Below are 17,709 nucleotides of genomic sequence, written 5' to 3' on the forward strand. Positions count from 1 at the left end.
AAAAAAAAAGCATGGAATTGCATTTCTTTATACACTTAATTCTGACTGCATTCCGTATGGCAGCTCTTTCTTAAGCTAATGAAGAATCCTCTTTTTCAGATTTGGAGAACTGTAGGCTGGAAACTCATCTCTCTTTCCTTAAGTGTATATGGGTTATTATATCTGTATGAGCGACTAACTTGGACCACTAAAGCAAAAGAGAGAGCCTTTAAACAGCAGTTCGTAAACTATGCTACTGAAAAGCTGCAGATGATCGTCAGTTTTACAAGTGCAAATTGTAGCCATCAGGTACAACAGTAAGTATCACATTGGTGTTTATAGTCACTAAGACAGGAAATCCATTCCAGGTATCTGATTTTTTAACTATTTGTTATGGAGAGAAGTTATAAAATAGTATGGAAGGGTAATATGTGAAGGCTTAAGGTTCTTAGCCTCCTTTAAGTCTACTCTGTTTGAAGAGGAGAACAAAAAACAGACTAGAAATGGAGAAGTAATCAATTTTACCCTTTTGTGGAGCTTGCCCTGTGTGTAGTGTTAAAACTTGAACATGTAGGATCTGTGTTGTACCAGGAGTRGGAATTGACTGTATGTGAAATGGGAGGACGGTAGGATATTCCTGCTGTCATCATGTCCCTTGGCATTTATTGTRTCATATTGTATAATAATTAGGGGAGGGAGAAGGAAACAGAAAGCTAAGAGAAGTTTGCTGGTAGTCCCTTCTTTATGTTTGTTTTTAGTCAGCAACTACTTTTGCATAAAACAGGAGAACTCTGGTCTTTGGCGCTRGAGTTCTGCTACTATGATAGGGGCAGTTGCTGGAGAAGCGAAAGCTCAAAGTTGACTTGAACATGAATTGCTCCTGTTTAAGGAACAGTTATGGCAGTGCTTTCTCAGTGTCTAAGCTCTTCTATTATACAATCTTCATTACTGCCTCAAGGTAAAGAATACTTGGAGCCTTTATAAAGAGATGAAAATAATGCCTGTCTCTTCCTGTCATTGTGAGGCATTTTGACCTGCTGCTGAAATGCTGTTTAAACGAGTTGTAGTCAGGGATGTTGCRAGAAACAGATTTGACTTGTAATAGCTTTACGTTTCATGCTTAAGATGCCACTCTGGACAGTCTGTTCCCCACTGAATAAATGGGGGAGTTTAAAAGATCATGAAATTCCTACCTAAAAAGGTTACTCCATACACCTCAGTGCATATGCATTTGAGAATTGGTCTTAAACTGTAGCCTCTTTATCCAAAACCTTACTAAGAAGACCTGGAAGTTAGCACAGTTCCTAGTGGAGGCTGAGCATGTCTGTGGTTAGAGTAGCATTCATTCACTTCAGACTTCGAGCCCTAAGTCAGGTTAACTGTGAGCATTTGCTCTGTTTTCTGCTGTAAGAGTTGGTACGTTCAGACTTTTCTAAAGTGTGATTCCAAACCTGTTTTCCTTTAGGGAAATGGCCACTACCTTTGCTCGGCTCTGCCAACAGGTGGATGTTACCCAGAAAAACCTGGAAGAAGAAATTGCTAGGCTTTCCAAAGAAATAGATCAGCTGGAGAACATACAGAGCAACTCCAAGCAACTACGGTAAGTCTGGGTGTGACTGGATGAGAGCAAATTCCTAGCCCTGCTGAGTTCAGTGAGACCAATGTTTGTTGTTACTTCRAAGTTGAAATGAGGCAGGTAATTCTGAGGCAGGAGTGCAGAAGGGTGTGTAGCAGTATCTATTCTCCTTCGTCTACCATCAGCTTTAACCAAAGAGCCATTCAGTTTTGACAAAGTAGATGCTTCTGTCCAGSTGAATGAGAAGAGTTCCCAAAATAGCATCTCCTAGACCATGTTTTTTGTCTGAGTGTCTCTTGCGTGGGGGAGATGCTTTCTGGAGAATGTTTGAGGGTGTCTTCCATAGGTACAATAGCGTGGCACTCCCCCCCCCCCCAGCAGTGGAGCACCTGTACTGTGTCGAGACAAAAGTCATTCAGTCTAATAGTTATTTTTTAGTACTAGTAGTAGATGTTTACAAAAGAGCACCCTGTAGCAATTAGTGGTTCAGGGACTTTGGAGCCCTATGTTGCATCTGAGTCTCYGAGTCTCATCCTCGTTTCTCCCTGTTGTTAGCCTGCTCTTGCTGTGTGCTGCCTCTTGATCTTGAAGGTTCTAGACCACAACCAGATGCATGTGTAGCTGCATAAACAGCATGGGTGGTGGGAGGCTTTTCCACTGCTATCAGTGGGGAAGCTGAAGGATGGCAGCTGCAGAGCTTATCGTGTCATTGAGGAGGAGGAAAGCAAGTGCCAGGGAAGTCCCAGATGGACCTGGCCCAACACCGCCTGCGGGGAAATGGCAACGTGTCGCAGATGGCTCGTGGCCGACCTCTGCGTAGCCAGTGTCCCGCAGGTACAATATCCGAGGCTCTGATGAGAGCAGACGCTTAGATTTCCTAGTGCTCTGGATTTCATTAATAGAGGAACAAAAAGCAAACACTGATGTTGATTCTTGTTACTTTGTGATGTTACTGCATTGCAGTAAATCTGTTGTTTTTGTTTGTTTTACAGAAATAAAGCCATTCAGCTTGAGAATGAACTAGATCACTTTACGAAACACTTTCTTCAAAAGAGTAAATAAAACTTCACTGCTAACTTTCCTGATGATCCTTTGTAGGACAAAGTAGAAATTTTACACATGATACTTCTCCTCCATGTGGAGTCACATGAAATGAATTATATTTTTAATGTTACTTTGATTACACTTATTACTGTAAAATTTGGGTTGGACTCTGACAGCAAACCAAATTGAAGAGCTGTGGAACCCAGAATGCTGTATTCATTTTGTTAGATTGAAATTTTTTTGTTTAAGAAGTATATTTAAACACTAAATTTCTTTGGATGCTTAACAATAAAAACCCAAATCTATATTGGTTTGTATTACTATTTAGCAGTGGCAAGCCTCGCTTCCTGGCATCCAGGAGTTTATGCAGGGAGGGAGAGCTTATCACAGTGACTCCAGTTTTCAATTGACAAGGAAGAGCTAGTGGTAAAGAAAGCTGCTTTTTTCTTTTTTTTTTTCTTCCAAATGAAGGGAAATATTATTTCCTGCAGGTGCAAAGGACTCTTGATTGTTTTGAAGGCAAGTGAAATTCTGTTGGGCAGCTGTTCTTGTCCTTGTATGGAAATGAAAGGTGTAGTAAACGAGAGCACGCATTGATGAACTGCAGTAGGTGCTACGCTGCTCTGGCTACTCTGTTTAGACAGGTGCCATTGCTTAAGTCAAAACGAACCTAATGCTTAAGTACTGCAACGGGCTGTGGGAAAGCCAAAAAGCTTGTTCTGTGGTGAACTGGTCATTCAGCCCCGAGGTCACCGCTGCCACCTATGCGCAGGTGAGTTCCAGTGAGCGTGGTTACCAGGCTAGCATGAAGGCAAAGAATTTTTTTGAACAGATGTTCTTGGCACTCAGTTTTTGTGTGTTAGGAAAGGAAGCTTAAGGTGTCAAATGAGCTTGAGCTGCTGCTTTCAAAAAGCCAGTAGAGGCTGTGTTTCAGAGATAAAAATCTCATGCAATGTTCTGCACACGTCCATGGTTCACAGGTGGGATTTAAGACAGGTACATCTGACTATTTTACCTTTACTCAGCTCCAGCAGGTCAAAACCTTTTTTTAAAAATGAAAAAGTTTTTTTTTTTTTTTTTTTTTTTGCTGCTGCCATCTGCACTCTCTAACACCTAGATTTTATAAACAGTCTTTTTAAAAATAACTTATTTTGAAGGAGAAAGCCTTTTCAGAATATTTATATATGTATTTTTATGGACATGTTTAACATGACTAAACAAAGTATTTGAACTTAAACCTGAATGGTAGGGAGTTGCTATTTTCCAGTAAATAAGGGCTATCATAAAAGGAAATAGGTTTTAAAAAAAAAAACCTAATGCGCAAGGTAATTAACTCTTTGAAGGCAGACAACATTGTTTTGACTGTAAGGTATCTCAATGTTTGTTTTTGTTTGACGATGCTGGCAGAAGCATGGCTCTTTCAAAACTTTCATTAGCAGCACGCAYGAGGTGTCTCAGATGTTTTGAGAAAAATTATGAATGATGAAAATGAGTAACTACCTGGCTTTCTTGTATGTGAAGTTACAGATGTGTACTGATGCTCATTTCTGAAGCACTTTTATGGACATTGTATCAAGCTGAGCCTTTACATGCATGTATACACATTTATTAAAAAGAATATCATCCCTGTGCTCTAGTAAAGTTATTTGGCAGCTGTATGGAAGATGAACACCTGAAAGATTTCTGTTGTATGTAATGTCTGTCCACTACAGAATTTTAAACTTAACCACCCAGGTTAAAGTTTCCTCTGGTAGCAGACAACCTGTGTACTCTGCACAGCAATATTCATCCCCTAGATGCTAAAGAAAAGGCAGGGCTGAAGGTAGCTGCTGTATTTCATAACAGGGGCATTGCTGTGAATGAATGAATGAAGAACCAAGGAGAGGTTGGGGTTTTTCCAGTCCCGGTAAGTGGCTAATTTCTGAGGGTTTTTTGCTATAGTATTAACATGCCTCTGAATTTATTCAGCCCCCATTTCTCAGGGAGAAAATGTATAAAACCACATGGCTTTTGTATAAAAAGAAAGTCACATTAATTATTTGTTCATAAAGGCTTTCATAGTATTTTCTGTTTGGCATGCATACAAAAAAAAAAAAATCACTGTGACAAGATAACCAAAAGCAAGAATTAATTATTGTAGGTATTGCAGGTTTTCGCTCAAAGCCATGGAAAGAATCTTAATCTTTAGGACAGGCACAGTTGCAATCAATCAGGGCTTTAATAAAGCTCTCACATGTGACACAGTCTGGTTAAAAGCACTTGTTTATTGGTTACAATATCAACTCATGGCAACATTTTTCACTGAGCCACTGTACAAATACAAAGAAAAGATCCATCGTGGAAAAAAAAAAAAAAGCTATAAACTGAGTTCATAGCAAATGATTTTTTTTTCACAGGGAAGTCTTTTTACAACAGCACTGTTAAAGAACAAATGGCACAAGTCCCTGGTTTTTTTAATAGCTTAAATAAAAGCTTTAAGACTGTTTCTGAATACATACACAATCCAAAGGCAGTGCAGAATCACTTCATAATTGGTAACATTACTGAAGTTTTTCCAAAGTAGTCAGCAATAAGGAAAACAAACTAACAAACAAAAGCTATCTGATGAGAAATGCTGAAAACTAAAGGCAAAGTAAGATCAAGCATGTTTAGAAGCATTTTGTTTCAGACTCCTTTGGATGTAATATGTACTACAAGTGTTCAGATGCTTTTATTAAAAAAAAAAAAAAAAAGAAAGAAACACAAGTAGAGCACCATTGTGTAAGTAAAACAAAGGCTTGAAATATCTAAGACTATTCCACTGAAGTCTGTATTAGTTAAAACCTAAACATACTGTGTGGTATAAGAATGTCAGGCACATGTAATCTGTTATCAGTTATATCAATTAGTAACACTGTTCACACATTTACCATAACAACACTGCATTAACATTCTGCATGTATTTTACATAACCAGCAATTGGATAAAAAGGCTTGTGGTGCCTCTGAAGTGTAGGAAGTAGTTTTACCAGCATGCATGCCAGATTACTGTATACAAAGTGCACCATCAACCCATGCTTAATTACTTTTACAGGAAATGCTATCTCAAAAAAATCAGTCATTCTGCTACACAACCATTTATACCAACTATTTGAATTAGCCAATACTTACTCTCACCAACATCTTAAAGCACAGCACTAAACCTAGTGGAGGTGACAGTGTCCTCAAAGAGGAAAGACTAAGCACTCTTGGAATGTTTTCACAATGTTTTCATTCCACCTTAACATAATGTGAACTTCATTGTGGGACAAGCGGTTACACTAACTGAATTAAAGATTAACTATTTCCAATCCATGCATTACAAGTAAGCACACTAGGACCAGCTGTTACATCAATTCAGCTTTGCCAAGTCATGGTCAGGTCCTCTCCTTAGGCAGTGGGAAAAAAGCCTATTTAATCCGTGTTCCTATTTCAAACAGTATATTGAACTATCAGATCTGCCAGAAGTATTAAGCAYCTGCAATTTAGCACGAGGCAGACGATAACAATGCTTGGAAGAAAAAGAGTCTGGACGTGATGGAAACAGGCCCACATTACGGTACTGAAAGTGAGTATACACTAGCAAGATGCCATACAGGAGCTTTTTGTGGTTTCCCAAGTCTCAACAAACATATCTAACAATAAATAGAAGGCAGAGCGTATGTGAGAACGCACCCAGAAGCTGCGTGCTTGGCCTCATTTGTATCTTCCTCTTACAAAGCTGTTAAATCAACCTAAGAAAATTCTGACAAAAAAATTGTACCCCAATAAAGTAAGTCTTGGTATACAAAGCATGCAGTTCCACTTCCCAAGCCGTGGGTTAGTGATATACTTTTGTTACAAAGGCTGGGAAGAGTTATTTTGCCACCAATTGTTTTGGCACAATAGTCATAAAGTTACTATAGTTCTGTAATTACATACGTTATTTGAAATTCAGGTAACGCTGTAGTTTGGCAACAAAGACTTCAGGACAGTTTCAGCTGTACCTAATAGTGCTGCAAAATCCTCTATATACGAAATGAGTTTGCTGTCATAGTGAACAGTTAGTTAGAAACCACACTAAGCTGTGTACTTAAACCTATGTTAAACTACAGGCATATACCATTTTCTTTTGATGCAAAACCAGGATGAAACCTTCTGAGTACAACCTACAAAGCATGATTTTTATTAATATCTTCGTTATAGAAAGAGGGGRGTGGAATTTTCACCATTAAACTGCATCCTTTTAGCAAGTGCAAAGTTCACAGCTGTTAAAAAAAAAAAAGAAAGAAACAGCCTTTGCAAGTTCATTATTTGCTCTCTTATATAATAGCAATGTGTTACACTAATTCCATAGGCTTTTATATATATATATATATATATATATGTGTGTGTGTGTGTGTGTGTGCGTGCGTGTGTTTTCTGAACTATTTACAGGCCAGTAACTAAACAGCAAGTATCACCTGGCAGGATCTATCACAAGACAGCTTTCTGCAAGTTCCTCAGAAGCACCAGGTACTGTTTCCACAGCTGGACTTCGTGGGTGTTTCTTTGTGCACCAACGCAAAGGAGCCACCTCAGGACCTGCGGCACTACGCAACCCGGTCACCAAATGGCAAAAGCTGGCAGGTACTTGCATGATGCTTTTGGAAACCTCATTAGCAAGTAGATGGCATTCCTTGTTAGTTATTTTAAAAGCAGCTGCATCCAACAGACAATTGCCCACCAAACGATGATAGTGAAATTATTTGCAATAATACTTGTATGAGAGGCGTACAGTCTACCTGAACTTTTAAGAAAAGAAGTTATATACATTTGTAAAATAGTTTTTGGAGTTTCATAAGCAGAAGCTAATTTTAATACCAGAGTGTAAAAAGGGCAACCTGTCTTTGCAACAGGGYTGACTAGGAAATTGGTTCAAAACACTTACGGAAAAAGATTTTTTTTGTTTTTAGAAAAGAATATTGTCTTAAAATTCCTTAAAATTCCTTAGTAATAAATTTTCAGGATGATTCACTCAAGGCAGTTGTGAAGTTAAAAAAAAAAAAAAAANAGAGAGAGAGAGAGAGAGAAAGGAAAAAAGTGTACCACTACAAAATAAACAAATCTTCAAGATCCCAAAGAGCTGCTCACTTGGAAGAGTAGCAAGTATTACTTACATAAATAGTTCTGTTAACGCGGACAAATAAAGCAAAATGCTGAGGAATTCCTGTGACATACAATATTGTGTAATTTTGGTCCTACACCACAGTCTGCTGTTAGTAAGTGTATACTTTTCTAGCACAAGACGTGCTTTTTTTTAAAAAAAAAGGTGAATTTACTGTGATTGGTACGTTTATTGGCACCTTAACCATTGTAGACATGGCAAGTTTACAGGCACAGTCTGGAAGTACTGAAATTTAAGATTACAAATGTCAAACTTGACAAATAGTGGTCTCGGCAACAAATCTGTTTTGGTATATTACAAAATACTGGGCACTTATATTTACTACCTGACCCAAAGATACCCAGACTCCCCATACCTTTAGATGACAGCAGATTAACATTTCTTCCAACTTGATAATTTAAAATACACTTACTTGTAATAAGTCACTTAAGAGAAGCCAATAGACTTAATTCCCCTTTCCAAGAAAGGCAACAGACTTTCAGATTCCCAAGAGAGCATCCATCACAAGCACAGGCATGCTGCCAGGCACCAAAGAGTTAATCTTCCTGGGTAGTTTGAAATGGCATCAATCACTTGATTCTTCCTATATCTACACTCAAGTGTACTTGATCAGAGCCTATCATTTATAAGTAACTGACATCAAAAAATCAGAATAAATGAGGACCAGGAGAGGAAATGGCTATTTACAGTGTCAGAATGCAGAACAGTTAGCATCTAATAAGCTCCCATGGCAGAGACTACTGTGACCATAGGAGAACAAGCAAATCACTAAGATGATTATAGTACAGAATTTTAAAGGGTCACACAGGTAAGTAAAGTTATTTGGTTCACTGTAAGTTACACAATTCCTTTTATAATTCACACTGCAYATAACTGACAGCAAGCAGGTTTCGTTGTGCTACTCTTCAGCAATCCCCCGGTTTTGATGGGGATTATATGTAATTAACTGCACATTTTAAATCTCTAAGAATTCTAAGTGAAGTCTTCTTGAGCGTCTCAATTTATTGTAGTAATTGCAGAGCAAGCTTTGCAAATACACTGCTTTCTGCGCACTAAATATCATGGCAAATCATTTTGTTAGTGCAAATCAGCTAGAGTTAGTGGCGGGCCAAAACTACCTTATTTAGAGCTGAATTGTCAAAAGCAAAAGCACTCAGCCACTTAATGACAGCGATGCAAGTCACTTGGCTTCCATACCCAAGGACTGTATGGAATAACTTATGTGAAAAGCTGCAGTAAGAAAGCTAATACTTCTGGAATGGGACTTTTTTTTTTTTTTTTTTTTTGCGCGCTGTTGCTCCAAATCTGCCTGGCATTAACTCCTTGGTGTTCAGAGGCCATGACTGCCAATGGATGACCCAGGAACCACTGGCTTGAAGGAATAACCCCCATGATTAAGTAGGCAAGTAGGTCAAGAAGTGAGTGAATAAGGCGCTAGGTCTTAACTGGGAGTCTCTCCAGGGCCTTTTTAAAAAAAAAAATTCAAATGCCTTCTATTATAAAAACACATACATACCATTGGCTTCACTTTATCTACAGTAAATTCACAAAAACATTTAAAACAGCAATCTAGTTCATCCACTACAAAACCCAGAAGTGATATCTCAGATTAAAAGCAAAGCTATAAACGTAGTTCCTTAAAAAATGCAAACATATTTCTTTACATACAGACAAATGTTACATGATTGGCTGCTATAATGTGTATATTCTGTTATGTACAAAAAAAGTACAGGATTAGCAGACTGAGCACAAGCAAAAACCCTTCAAGGACAATCTAACCAAACCACCAAAAACAAAAAGACTGGCTCTTAGTTTGTCGGTCACCATGATTATGTGTGCTGGCCCCTTTTAAAAAGTCAGTGATTTCTTCCCCCCTCCCCTGTTTCTTCACTTGATTTTTTTTTATAGTTTACAGAAAGCCTTTTTGTGTAATAATCAGTGAATAGAAAAACTTCACCTGCAAATACAAGGTAGAAATGTTATTTCACAGCTATAGGCTGCAGCATTGATCTCTCCAGGTCTCAAATGGAGAATGTACATGTTTGGCTCCCAGTTAATTCCAGATTCTGAGAAAACTGTCCCAAGACCCTGTAGCTACAGCCATGCCATCATCAGTAACACCTAAACAGCTGACACGGTTGTCATGGCCAGCAAGGACACCTGGAAAAGAAGCAGTAAGGACAGTYAAAATTCACAAGTTCAAGGCAAGGACTTCAGCTGTTAGTCTACTCTCCTAGGTCAGTCTTCAAGCATTCTAAGAGAGATGTAATACAGAACCTGGTCACACCCTTTATTTAGCCTGAACAACAAGACATAACAGCCATCTCAGGAAACAACTTCACAACAAACAGGTTTCCTTCCCTGCCCTTAGACTTTTCCTCCTTTTTCACTCAAAGTCCTCCTTATCCCTCATCTGGCGCTCTGCTGTTTTTCCCCCATTTTCAAGAACCTTGTCTACAATTTTGTCCGTCAAACACTTACAAAAATCAAATATGGTGTTTTGTGACAGTGCCCTGAACACAGAACTACCTTATCATTTCTTAAGTTTTGCAAAAGCCAAGGGTTAGCAATCCCCTATATATTGTATTAGGGTATTAGAAGAGCAACACTGTATACTGCCTCTTCTTTTTGTTTTCTTCTACCCTCTCTTGCACTTGTCCATTCCCCTGCCCCAGGTTACCACATCCAGCTTCTTTGMTCCTTAACCTGGATGCCCCTTAAGGAAAGGATGCATTTTAATAGCAGAATTAAGGCTCAAAACAGGACTAGGTCCCCATGGTTTAACCTACTGTACCAGGTTAAGCTGTATTGTGTCAAAAAATAAATACACCTATGCTATACCATAAACATCTTGCTTATAATGACAGAGGTAATTCAAGAATTAAACGTCTTCCTCTCATCCCCCTCAACGGCAGGAAATTACGGTCCCCAAGGCAAAAAGATTCCTGTGGATTACTCCCATCTGAAGACAACTTTTATGCTGCTGAAAGTTGTACTTCCTGTGGTGTATGCAGAAGTCAATGCAAATGCTTAATTTTGTAATACTTAATTCCATACATTTCAGTGACAAATTTTTTTTGAAGATGCTATTTAATTCTGTAGGCTGCTCCTTCGCCTCAAGAGCTGGTATCTTTCAGCACAGAGATATATAATGGTCAGTGCCCAACGCCAGGAGCAGCTCACTGACAGGAGCATTTATTAGTACTCTGCTATTCATTATACATCAAAGATGCGTGTCTGTATCACAAAGTAATACAGCATAACACCTGGAAGATATGATCAAATGCAGTAAAATAAAGGATACYATTCTAGAGGAAAACAGTGTCAAGAGGAAGAAAGCAGATTCCACATCACCAGCAGTGGCACTGACAATGAACTAGCTCTGCATTTCACATAGGTTTTGAATATCCATTTTTCTCTATGGAAATAGAAAACTTCAGCTCATTTCAGTTCCTTGGACCCACCTGCTCTTTCCCCTTTCAGAGTATCCCACACATTGCAGTTGAAGTCATCGTAACCTGCTAGCAAAAGGCGACCACTTTTTGAGAAGGCTACAGAAGTGATTCCACAGATGATATTGTCATGTGAATACATCATTAGTTCCTGATCTGCACGTAGGTCAAAGAGGCGGCAAGTGGCATCATCAGAACCAGTGGCGAAGGCATGTCCATTAGGGAAAAACTGGAAGTTTTAATTAAGAGACAGGAGTTTGACACCAGAAAAATACATTGTTTGTGCATTACTTCAACAGCCTCGCAGGTTTATTTCACCAGGGTCACCAGATTAAGGCTTAACAGAATACTAAAAATAAACAAGCAAGCAAAATCCCTATCAATCTGGACATTAAAAAGAAAGTAACTGCACACATACAGCTATGCAACAAACACTTCTACAATAGTATTACCTTTCATGACTRGAATTTCATCCAGCCAGTTCCTGCCTAAGATATAACAGGAGTCAAAGGGGATGTAACTAACTCCTATAAAATGAAGCAGAACGCAACTATTTGTGTCCTGGCCGAGGGCTGCAAAGACCTGTGTGAAGTGGTGCACAATGTTCCACCCTGAGCTGGTCAGGCAGGTTGGCTCAGTCAAGCTAGAAGACTGCAAGCAAGAAATTCAATTTCCAAAATCTATTCCAAATCAAAGCCAATCTTGCAATAACCATAATGACTGAAAGGAATGAAACGAGCTCAACACATCTCARGATTCTGCTCTAAGTAGAGGAACTGCATTTTTTCTACTGGTCATGCCTTTGGTATTTTCTCAGCCTTAATAATTTTTCATGTTTATCAAAAACAGATGCAGTTTAGACTTAGGTTTCACTCCCTGTTTATCAGAGTTTSTATCTTGCAGATCAGAACATAGTGTTACGATGACAGAGGAAATAAAATCCGATTCATAAATATTACAAAGTGATTCCAAGGAAGAATATTCAACCTAAGTACCRATCTTAACAAAACTGTACTTGATTTCTTCCACTGAGAAGAGCTTTCAGCAAAATGTTCTGAAAGGCAAATATAAACAAAAAAGCTTAAGATGATTAGGGAAGCTGAGTTTTTTTTCTTCCCTTGCAGCAAACCGAATTTTCAGTTTTAACATGCTGTTGCAGTGAACAAAGTTTCCCTCATTCTATGCTTCATTAAAAAAATAGGAAGAAAAATCGCTGCACTTAGGGTCTCAACTGTTGATCAAGAACATAGCTGAAACTATTTCAAGAACATTTCAACACATCACAGATAATAGTAATAAGTTATAAATTAGATCACAAGTTACTAGAAAGTCTTTTTTCTTATATTAAAAACCTTATCGCTTTCTACGAAGAAGTGTTCAACGTAAATTATACGCACACACACAGAAAATTTAGYAATCTCTTCCCTATCAAAGATTTAAAAACAAGGTAACACAGTAGACTATAAGTTAAGTTTAAGCAATTACAGCATTTCATCCTCCTCACCCCCTTTCCCATAGAGGAATGCAAACGATCACTTACACAAACTGCATTAATGTCTGACACGTGCCCAGTGAACGACTGCCTGCACATTCCATCTCGAATATCCCAAAGCTTTGAGGAGGCATCACAGGCACCTGAAACAAAAGTCCTCATATCCGGACTTAGAGAGAGACTCATCACATCGCCAGTGTGCCCAGTGAATGTGGTGGTCTGTTGACCAGTTTCAATATCCCACAGAGCGCTGCAGATAAAGTGAGAGCGTTAACACAGTGCAATAGGTTATCGGAGAGTTCCGGTTTTAAATACAAATTAAGGTATTGTGATCGAGAGGGAGCCAAGAGCTCAAAAAACTAACCAAGTGGTGTCTCCTGAGCTGGTGACAATTTGGTTGTCATCAAGAAAGCGACAACAGGACAAGTATCCTAAAAACAAAACAGTTATGTTAGTTTTACAACTAAGAGCAACGACAATAGTTTAATACCCCAAAGTAGCAATTATGGTTTTCCTGGATCTACTGTGTGTAAGCCAACAGAATTATTTCACAACACACCTCAAAGTGAGACCGTTCCATTTAATGCCATTAAAAAAAAAAAAAAAAAGTTGAAATAAAAACGTGGCTGACCTGTATGCCCTGGTAACTCTCGGCTCACTCTCACGTTGCCCTCTCTGGTTTTTAAGTTGTATATGGAACAGATGTTGTCTAATCCACCACAGGCGACATAGTTGCCAGAAGGTGCATACGCACAAGTCATCACCCAGGAGGATCTCAAGGGAATGGCGTGCATCTTCAGACAGACAGAGCTCATTAATGCCACATCACATCTTAGCATTCAYTCGTTTGTCTTTCGTATCTGCTTATGAATCGTAGCAGACTAAACGCACCAAACAGATTCTGTACCATGAATTTCAGTATCTTGATTTTAAAACATTTTACAACCTATGTTCATATTTATATATGGTGAATTTTCATGTTTACACAATAGCAAGACTATTCTAAATCTAAAAATTTACAGCATTTGTTTGTTCTACTTAAATTTCTCTGTCTAGTTCTTCTAGATCTCTGAACTATATATTATAAATGTACAGACACCGGACAGTTTACAGCAGCAGATCACCTCTCCACACTCTACCTAGACTTTACTCATTTGACAAGTTCCCCTCCCTCCTTTCTCTAACCCAAAAAGCAAAGTATTCTTGTGTATTCAGAGGCTGTACATTTGTATATTTCTACAAGTTAAAATAAACCAAAACCATTTATTTCAGAGGCACCAATATACACACAGAGAATAAAAGTTACACACTACCATACTAACAAACTGCAGTGAAGACATTTAGTACAAGACAGAACTAGTTGAGATACAAAACTGACAGACATCTTTAGCCATCAGCTAGTCACAAAAGGAAAAAAAGCAAAACTTTAAATAGAAAAAAGATGCTTTTTCATTTCTGACTTGCAAACRTGGAAAGACAGAGAAAACCGCTTAAACAGACAAATTCTGCATGAATTATTGCTATGAATTATAAATAACTCTACCTTATTTGTTGTATAACTATCCCAAATAATTAATTTTCCATCTTGAGAAGCACTGACTAGTAGCCTAAATATAAACATAAAAATAAAATGTTAATGTAGAATAAACCAAAAAATTAGTTCTCAGAGTAGACGTATGTCATGCATGATTACCAAGTGATTCAGAAAGACTTCCAATATTTCCCATTACTTATTTTAAAAAAATTTTAAGGTCAACATTTGTTGGAAGAATCTGCAAAGAACTGTGTATTACCTGACAAAAGAATCCTCACTGTCCACGGGGACTCGTGATTAACAACAGACAAGAACAACTTACCTCTAAACATATAAAAGCTGCTGAGAGGGAGAGCTTATAAAATATCTTTCATATACTAATATTTTAACTATAGAGCTACACAATGATAAACATTAAATCTTGAGGGCAGATTTTAGAAATATTTCTTTTTGGACTATCTGAGAAAAAAAAACAAACACGCCCACATTCAAAAGGCGCATTAACAAAGCCTGCTCCTACTAGGGTATGAGGTGACTAGGCTTGCTACACACACACACAAGAAAATACCTTTTTTAATGAAATAAATCTTGTTCTCAAAATTCTGTTATTAGAGATGTTATATAATTGTTCAACATTACAATACCTATCATTCCAAAAACATACCCCCTCAGACACCCTCCGCTTAGATTCAAAAAACTTAGTTTAAACTGTAAGAAGGAAAAGTCAAAATGTCTGTGGTATGAACAAGCAAAGTTCCTCTCCTATCACTCCAGCCTTTCCTTTTACTACTATGCAATACTCATTGGCTTTAAAAAGCAAGTATAATTAAAAAGAAACAAAAAGCTTACAGTCACAGCCCCCGACCCTCCCCCGGGACGGTACCAAGACAACATGGCTCCCAAAACTGACATTAATGCAGATGATCCTAATTCTAATCCTTAAACTGCAGATTTAACAATCACTTGTACAAACCTTGAGTCAGATCCCCAGTGCATAGCATAGATTTTGGCTAAGTGACCTCTAAGCGTACGCCTTGTTCGCATTTGAATTCGACCCACTGAGTCCAGACTTGTTGTGATCTAAAAATAAATAAAACAAAACYATGAGATACTGAGGACTATCTTTAAAATGCAAAATATCTAAATACATTCGAACATTGATAGAAAATACACTATCTGGGCATGCAACCTTAAAAAAGGATGAACAAYCCAGCAATGTTTCCATGCAACACTCAGGAAAACAGATTTTACAGAAGACACAGTAATATACTTTCTAACAGCTGTAAGAAACTTCAGAAAGTCACTGAAGGTAGTACCTAATACAGAGGCCATTTCTGATTAACAAATTTGAAATTTTTCAAGCCACAGCCACTAAATAAAATACTTTCTGAACTGTTACCTTTTAAAGCATGGTGGCTGCCATTTGAAATTTCAAAGCAGAATTTTTATTTTTATTTTAGTATCAAGGAACAGCCTATAACAAAGAATCAAGAACGTACCTGAGCAAGAGTTGTGTCGCTACATGCTTTTCTTGCATCCTGAAACAGAGAATAGAACAATCTGAGTCTAAAACGCAACACTGAGCATTAACTGAAAGAAGTGAACAATGGGAAAATAACTTTAAGCTAGGCGCCACCATTTTTAAAATACAAAAAGCCAACAATTTTCGTTGCAATATACCTTCCATCACCCTAGCATGTTTTACTGCCTAGGGAATCTAAAGCACTGGCACATAAGCTGGGTAAGGAGGAGGGAATCAAGGATGGGTCATGCCCCAGTAGCCTTTGAGTCTCACAGGTTCCTCCATACCTTGTTTAATCAAAAAGCTTTTGAATATTTTTAATACACACTTATTGCCAGGACAAGTTAAGATTCCCTAAGAACTCCACTATGAAAATCCACTTTCAGATATTTAGTTAGACTGAACTAAATAGGCAGCAAGGGGCGACAAGCAAAAAGAATACAGGAAGGTAACAAACTAGGAAGATAYATGCAGTGAATGAGTGGGGGGACAGAAGAACTACAAATAAGCAAACATGAAGCTAGACKGCAGACAACTGAAAATAAAAAATAAAAAAAGCCAGGAGCAGAACAAGAACATGACAAGTATCTATCTATATGTCCCCTTAGGCAGACATCTGCAGAACTTGCAAATGCTTATGCATATGCTTACTGGAACACAGGTTAGAAATTTTCCAAGTCTCTTCACACCTCCATTATCATCAAATATCTATGCAACCTACAGGCATGGAGTTCCCCTGTTAAAGGGCTGCAGAACCACTGCCAACAACTGCTCAAGTAGCAGCAGTCTGTGCTGCGATCCATTGACTGAATAGATTCAAACTCGATTTTGAACATGTCCACTAGGATGATCATACACCTGAGATTTTCCACTTTACTTCTGAAGGGGAGGGAGAAGGAAGATGGGGGGGGGGGGGAAATAACAATACATTAACAAGAACACAGTCAGCCCTCCAAAGTTTGGAGCTAGCAAAATTAAGGTAGCTGCATATATACTATAGCACTTTAAAGTCTTTGGTCTGGGAGGATCATCATCAGCTCATCTCTTCATCAACCAGCCCATCTCTCAACATTAGTTTAGATTGTCCTCTTAGCGTAGGTGTTACTGTACCCTGTTCTTTAACACCTCCCTTGATAAAAGCTTTATCTGAGCAGAATTTGATAGTTTATTCTAATGGTCTAAACATCCAAAGTGCTGCAAAGTAACTGACGTCCACAAATCTTGCTGCACCTTAAGCCAGTTTCTTCTAAATTTAACTCTCCTGGACATTCAGAATAGCTATTGTTTGTAGAAGCCTTTCACAGATTGTGTTCTCCAAAAACCTTCTCTTTTGGGGGTAAGGAACTGAATTCATTTGGTCTTTCTTTGCAGTACTCACATGTTACTTCTCTAAAGCACCAGCCTTATTCGGTTCAGGAAAATGGATGGTGCTCAGGTCTCTGTCCAGATATTGCTGCTTTTTTCTTTATTTCAGACTGTATGATCCTACGACTTACTTTCTGCACATTGCTCAATCCTACACAAAAGACGCAGACTATTTTCACAACTACTCCTGGAGACAAAAAAGTTTTCTATTTTTTCATTTGCATAGTAAGAGTAGGAAATTGAACACAAACAAGGGAGCACTTCTGAGCCTATCTGCAACACTCAAGACTTCGCAAAATCTGATTTCAGTTGCAACTGCAAATAAACAGCGCTCCTGCAACTCGGACCAAAAACAAAAAAAAAACAGGTAGTCAGTCATCAACCACATATGAGAAGCACGGTTTTAAAACGACTGGCTTCTGGCTTAGAATTACACCAGAAACTATAGCACAAACAATTATAAAACTACCAACAGTAATATTGAACTATCAGCCACAAAATCCTCTCTGTTTTCCTGCAATTTCTCAGAATACCTTCTGACTTCTGTAACCAATGATGTATGGCCTCCTTTACCGCTAGTAT

The 17,709-nt window shown here is 38.3% G+C and overlaps 2 protein-coding genes across 3 annotated transcripts in view; one reads left to right on the plus strand and one right to left on the minus strand.

The window, feature by feature from the left end:
* MFN1 (mitofusin 1) overlaps nucleotides 1-4,229 on the plus strand; it is a 27,608-nt gene extending 23,379 nt beyond the window's left edge. For both annotated transcript variants that reach the window (XM_085301212.1, XM_085301213.1), the window contains exons 16-18: nucleotides 100-296; nucleotides 1,445-1,579; nucleotides 2,548-4,229. In XM_085301212.1, the coding sequence (XP_085157338.1) occupies nucleotides 100-296; nucleotides 1,445-1,579; nucleotides 2,548-2,617 (402 nt within the window). In that variant the 3' untranslated portion in view covers nucleotides 2,618-4,229. The remainder of the gene's footprint in view (nucleotides 1-99; nucleotides 297-1,444; nucleotides 1,580-2,547) is intronic.
* A 614-nt stretch (nucleotides 4,230-4,843) lies between these two features.
* Nucleotides 4,844-17,709, minus strand: part of GNB4 (G protein subunit beta 4) — a 32,221-nt gene continuing 19,355 nt past the window's right edge. Inside the window, exons 3-10 of the mRNA XM_085301216.1 lie at nucleotides 15,740-15,778; nucleotides 15,214-15,320; nucleotides 14,250-14,313; nucleotides 13,338-13,500; nucleotides 13,071-13,137; nucleotides 12,755-12,956; nucleotides 11,227-11,443; nucleotides 4,844-9,922 (exon numbers count right to left, since the gene is read on the minus strand). Of these exons, the coding sequence (XP_085157342.1) occupies nucleotides 9,816-9,922; nucleotides 11,227-11,443; nucleotides 12,755-12,956; nucleotides 13,071-13,137; nucleotides 13,338-13,500; nucleotides 14,250-14,313; nucleotides 15,214-15,320; nucleotides 15,740-15,778 (966 nt within the window). The 3' untranslated portion in view covers nucleotides 4,844-9,815. The remainder of the gene's footprint in view (nucleotides 9,923-11,226; nucleotides 11,444-12,754; nucleotides 12,957-13,070; nucleotides 13,138-13,337; nucleotides 13,501-14,249; nucleotides 14,314-15,213; nucleotides 15,321-15,739; nucleotides 15,779-17,709) is intronic.

Source organism: Rhea americana, unplaced genomic scaffold, assembly GCF_003343005.1.
Source record: "Rhea americana isolate MKP2758 unplaced genomic scaffold, rheAme1 scaffold_174, whole genome shotgun sequence".
In the NCBI taxonomy this organism is placed as follows: domain Eukaryota; kingdom Metazoa; phylum Chordata; class Aves; order Rheiformes; family Rheidae; genus Rhea; species Rhea americana.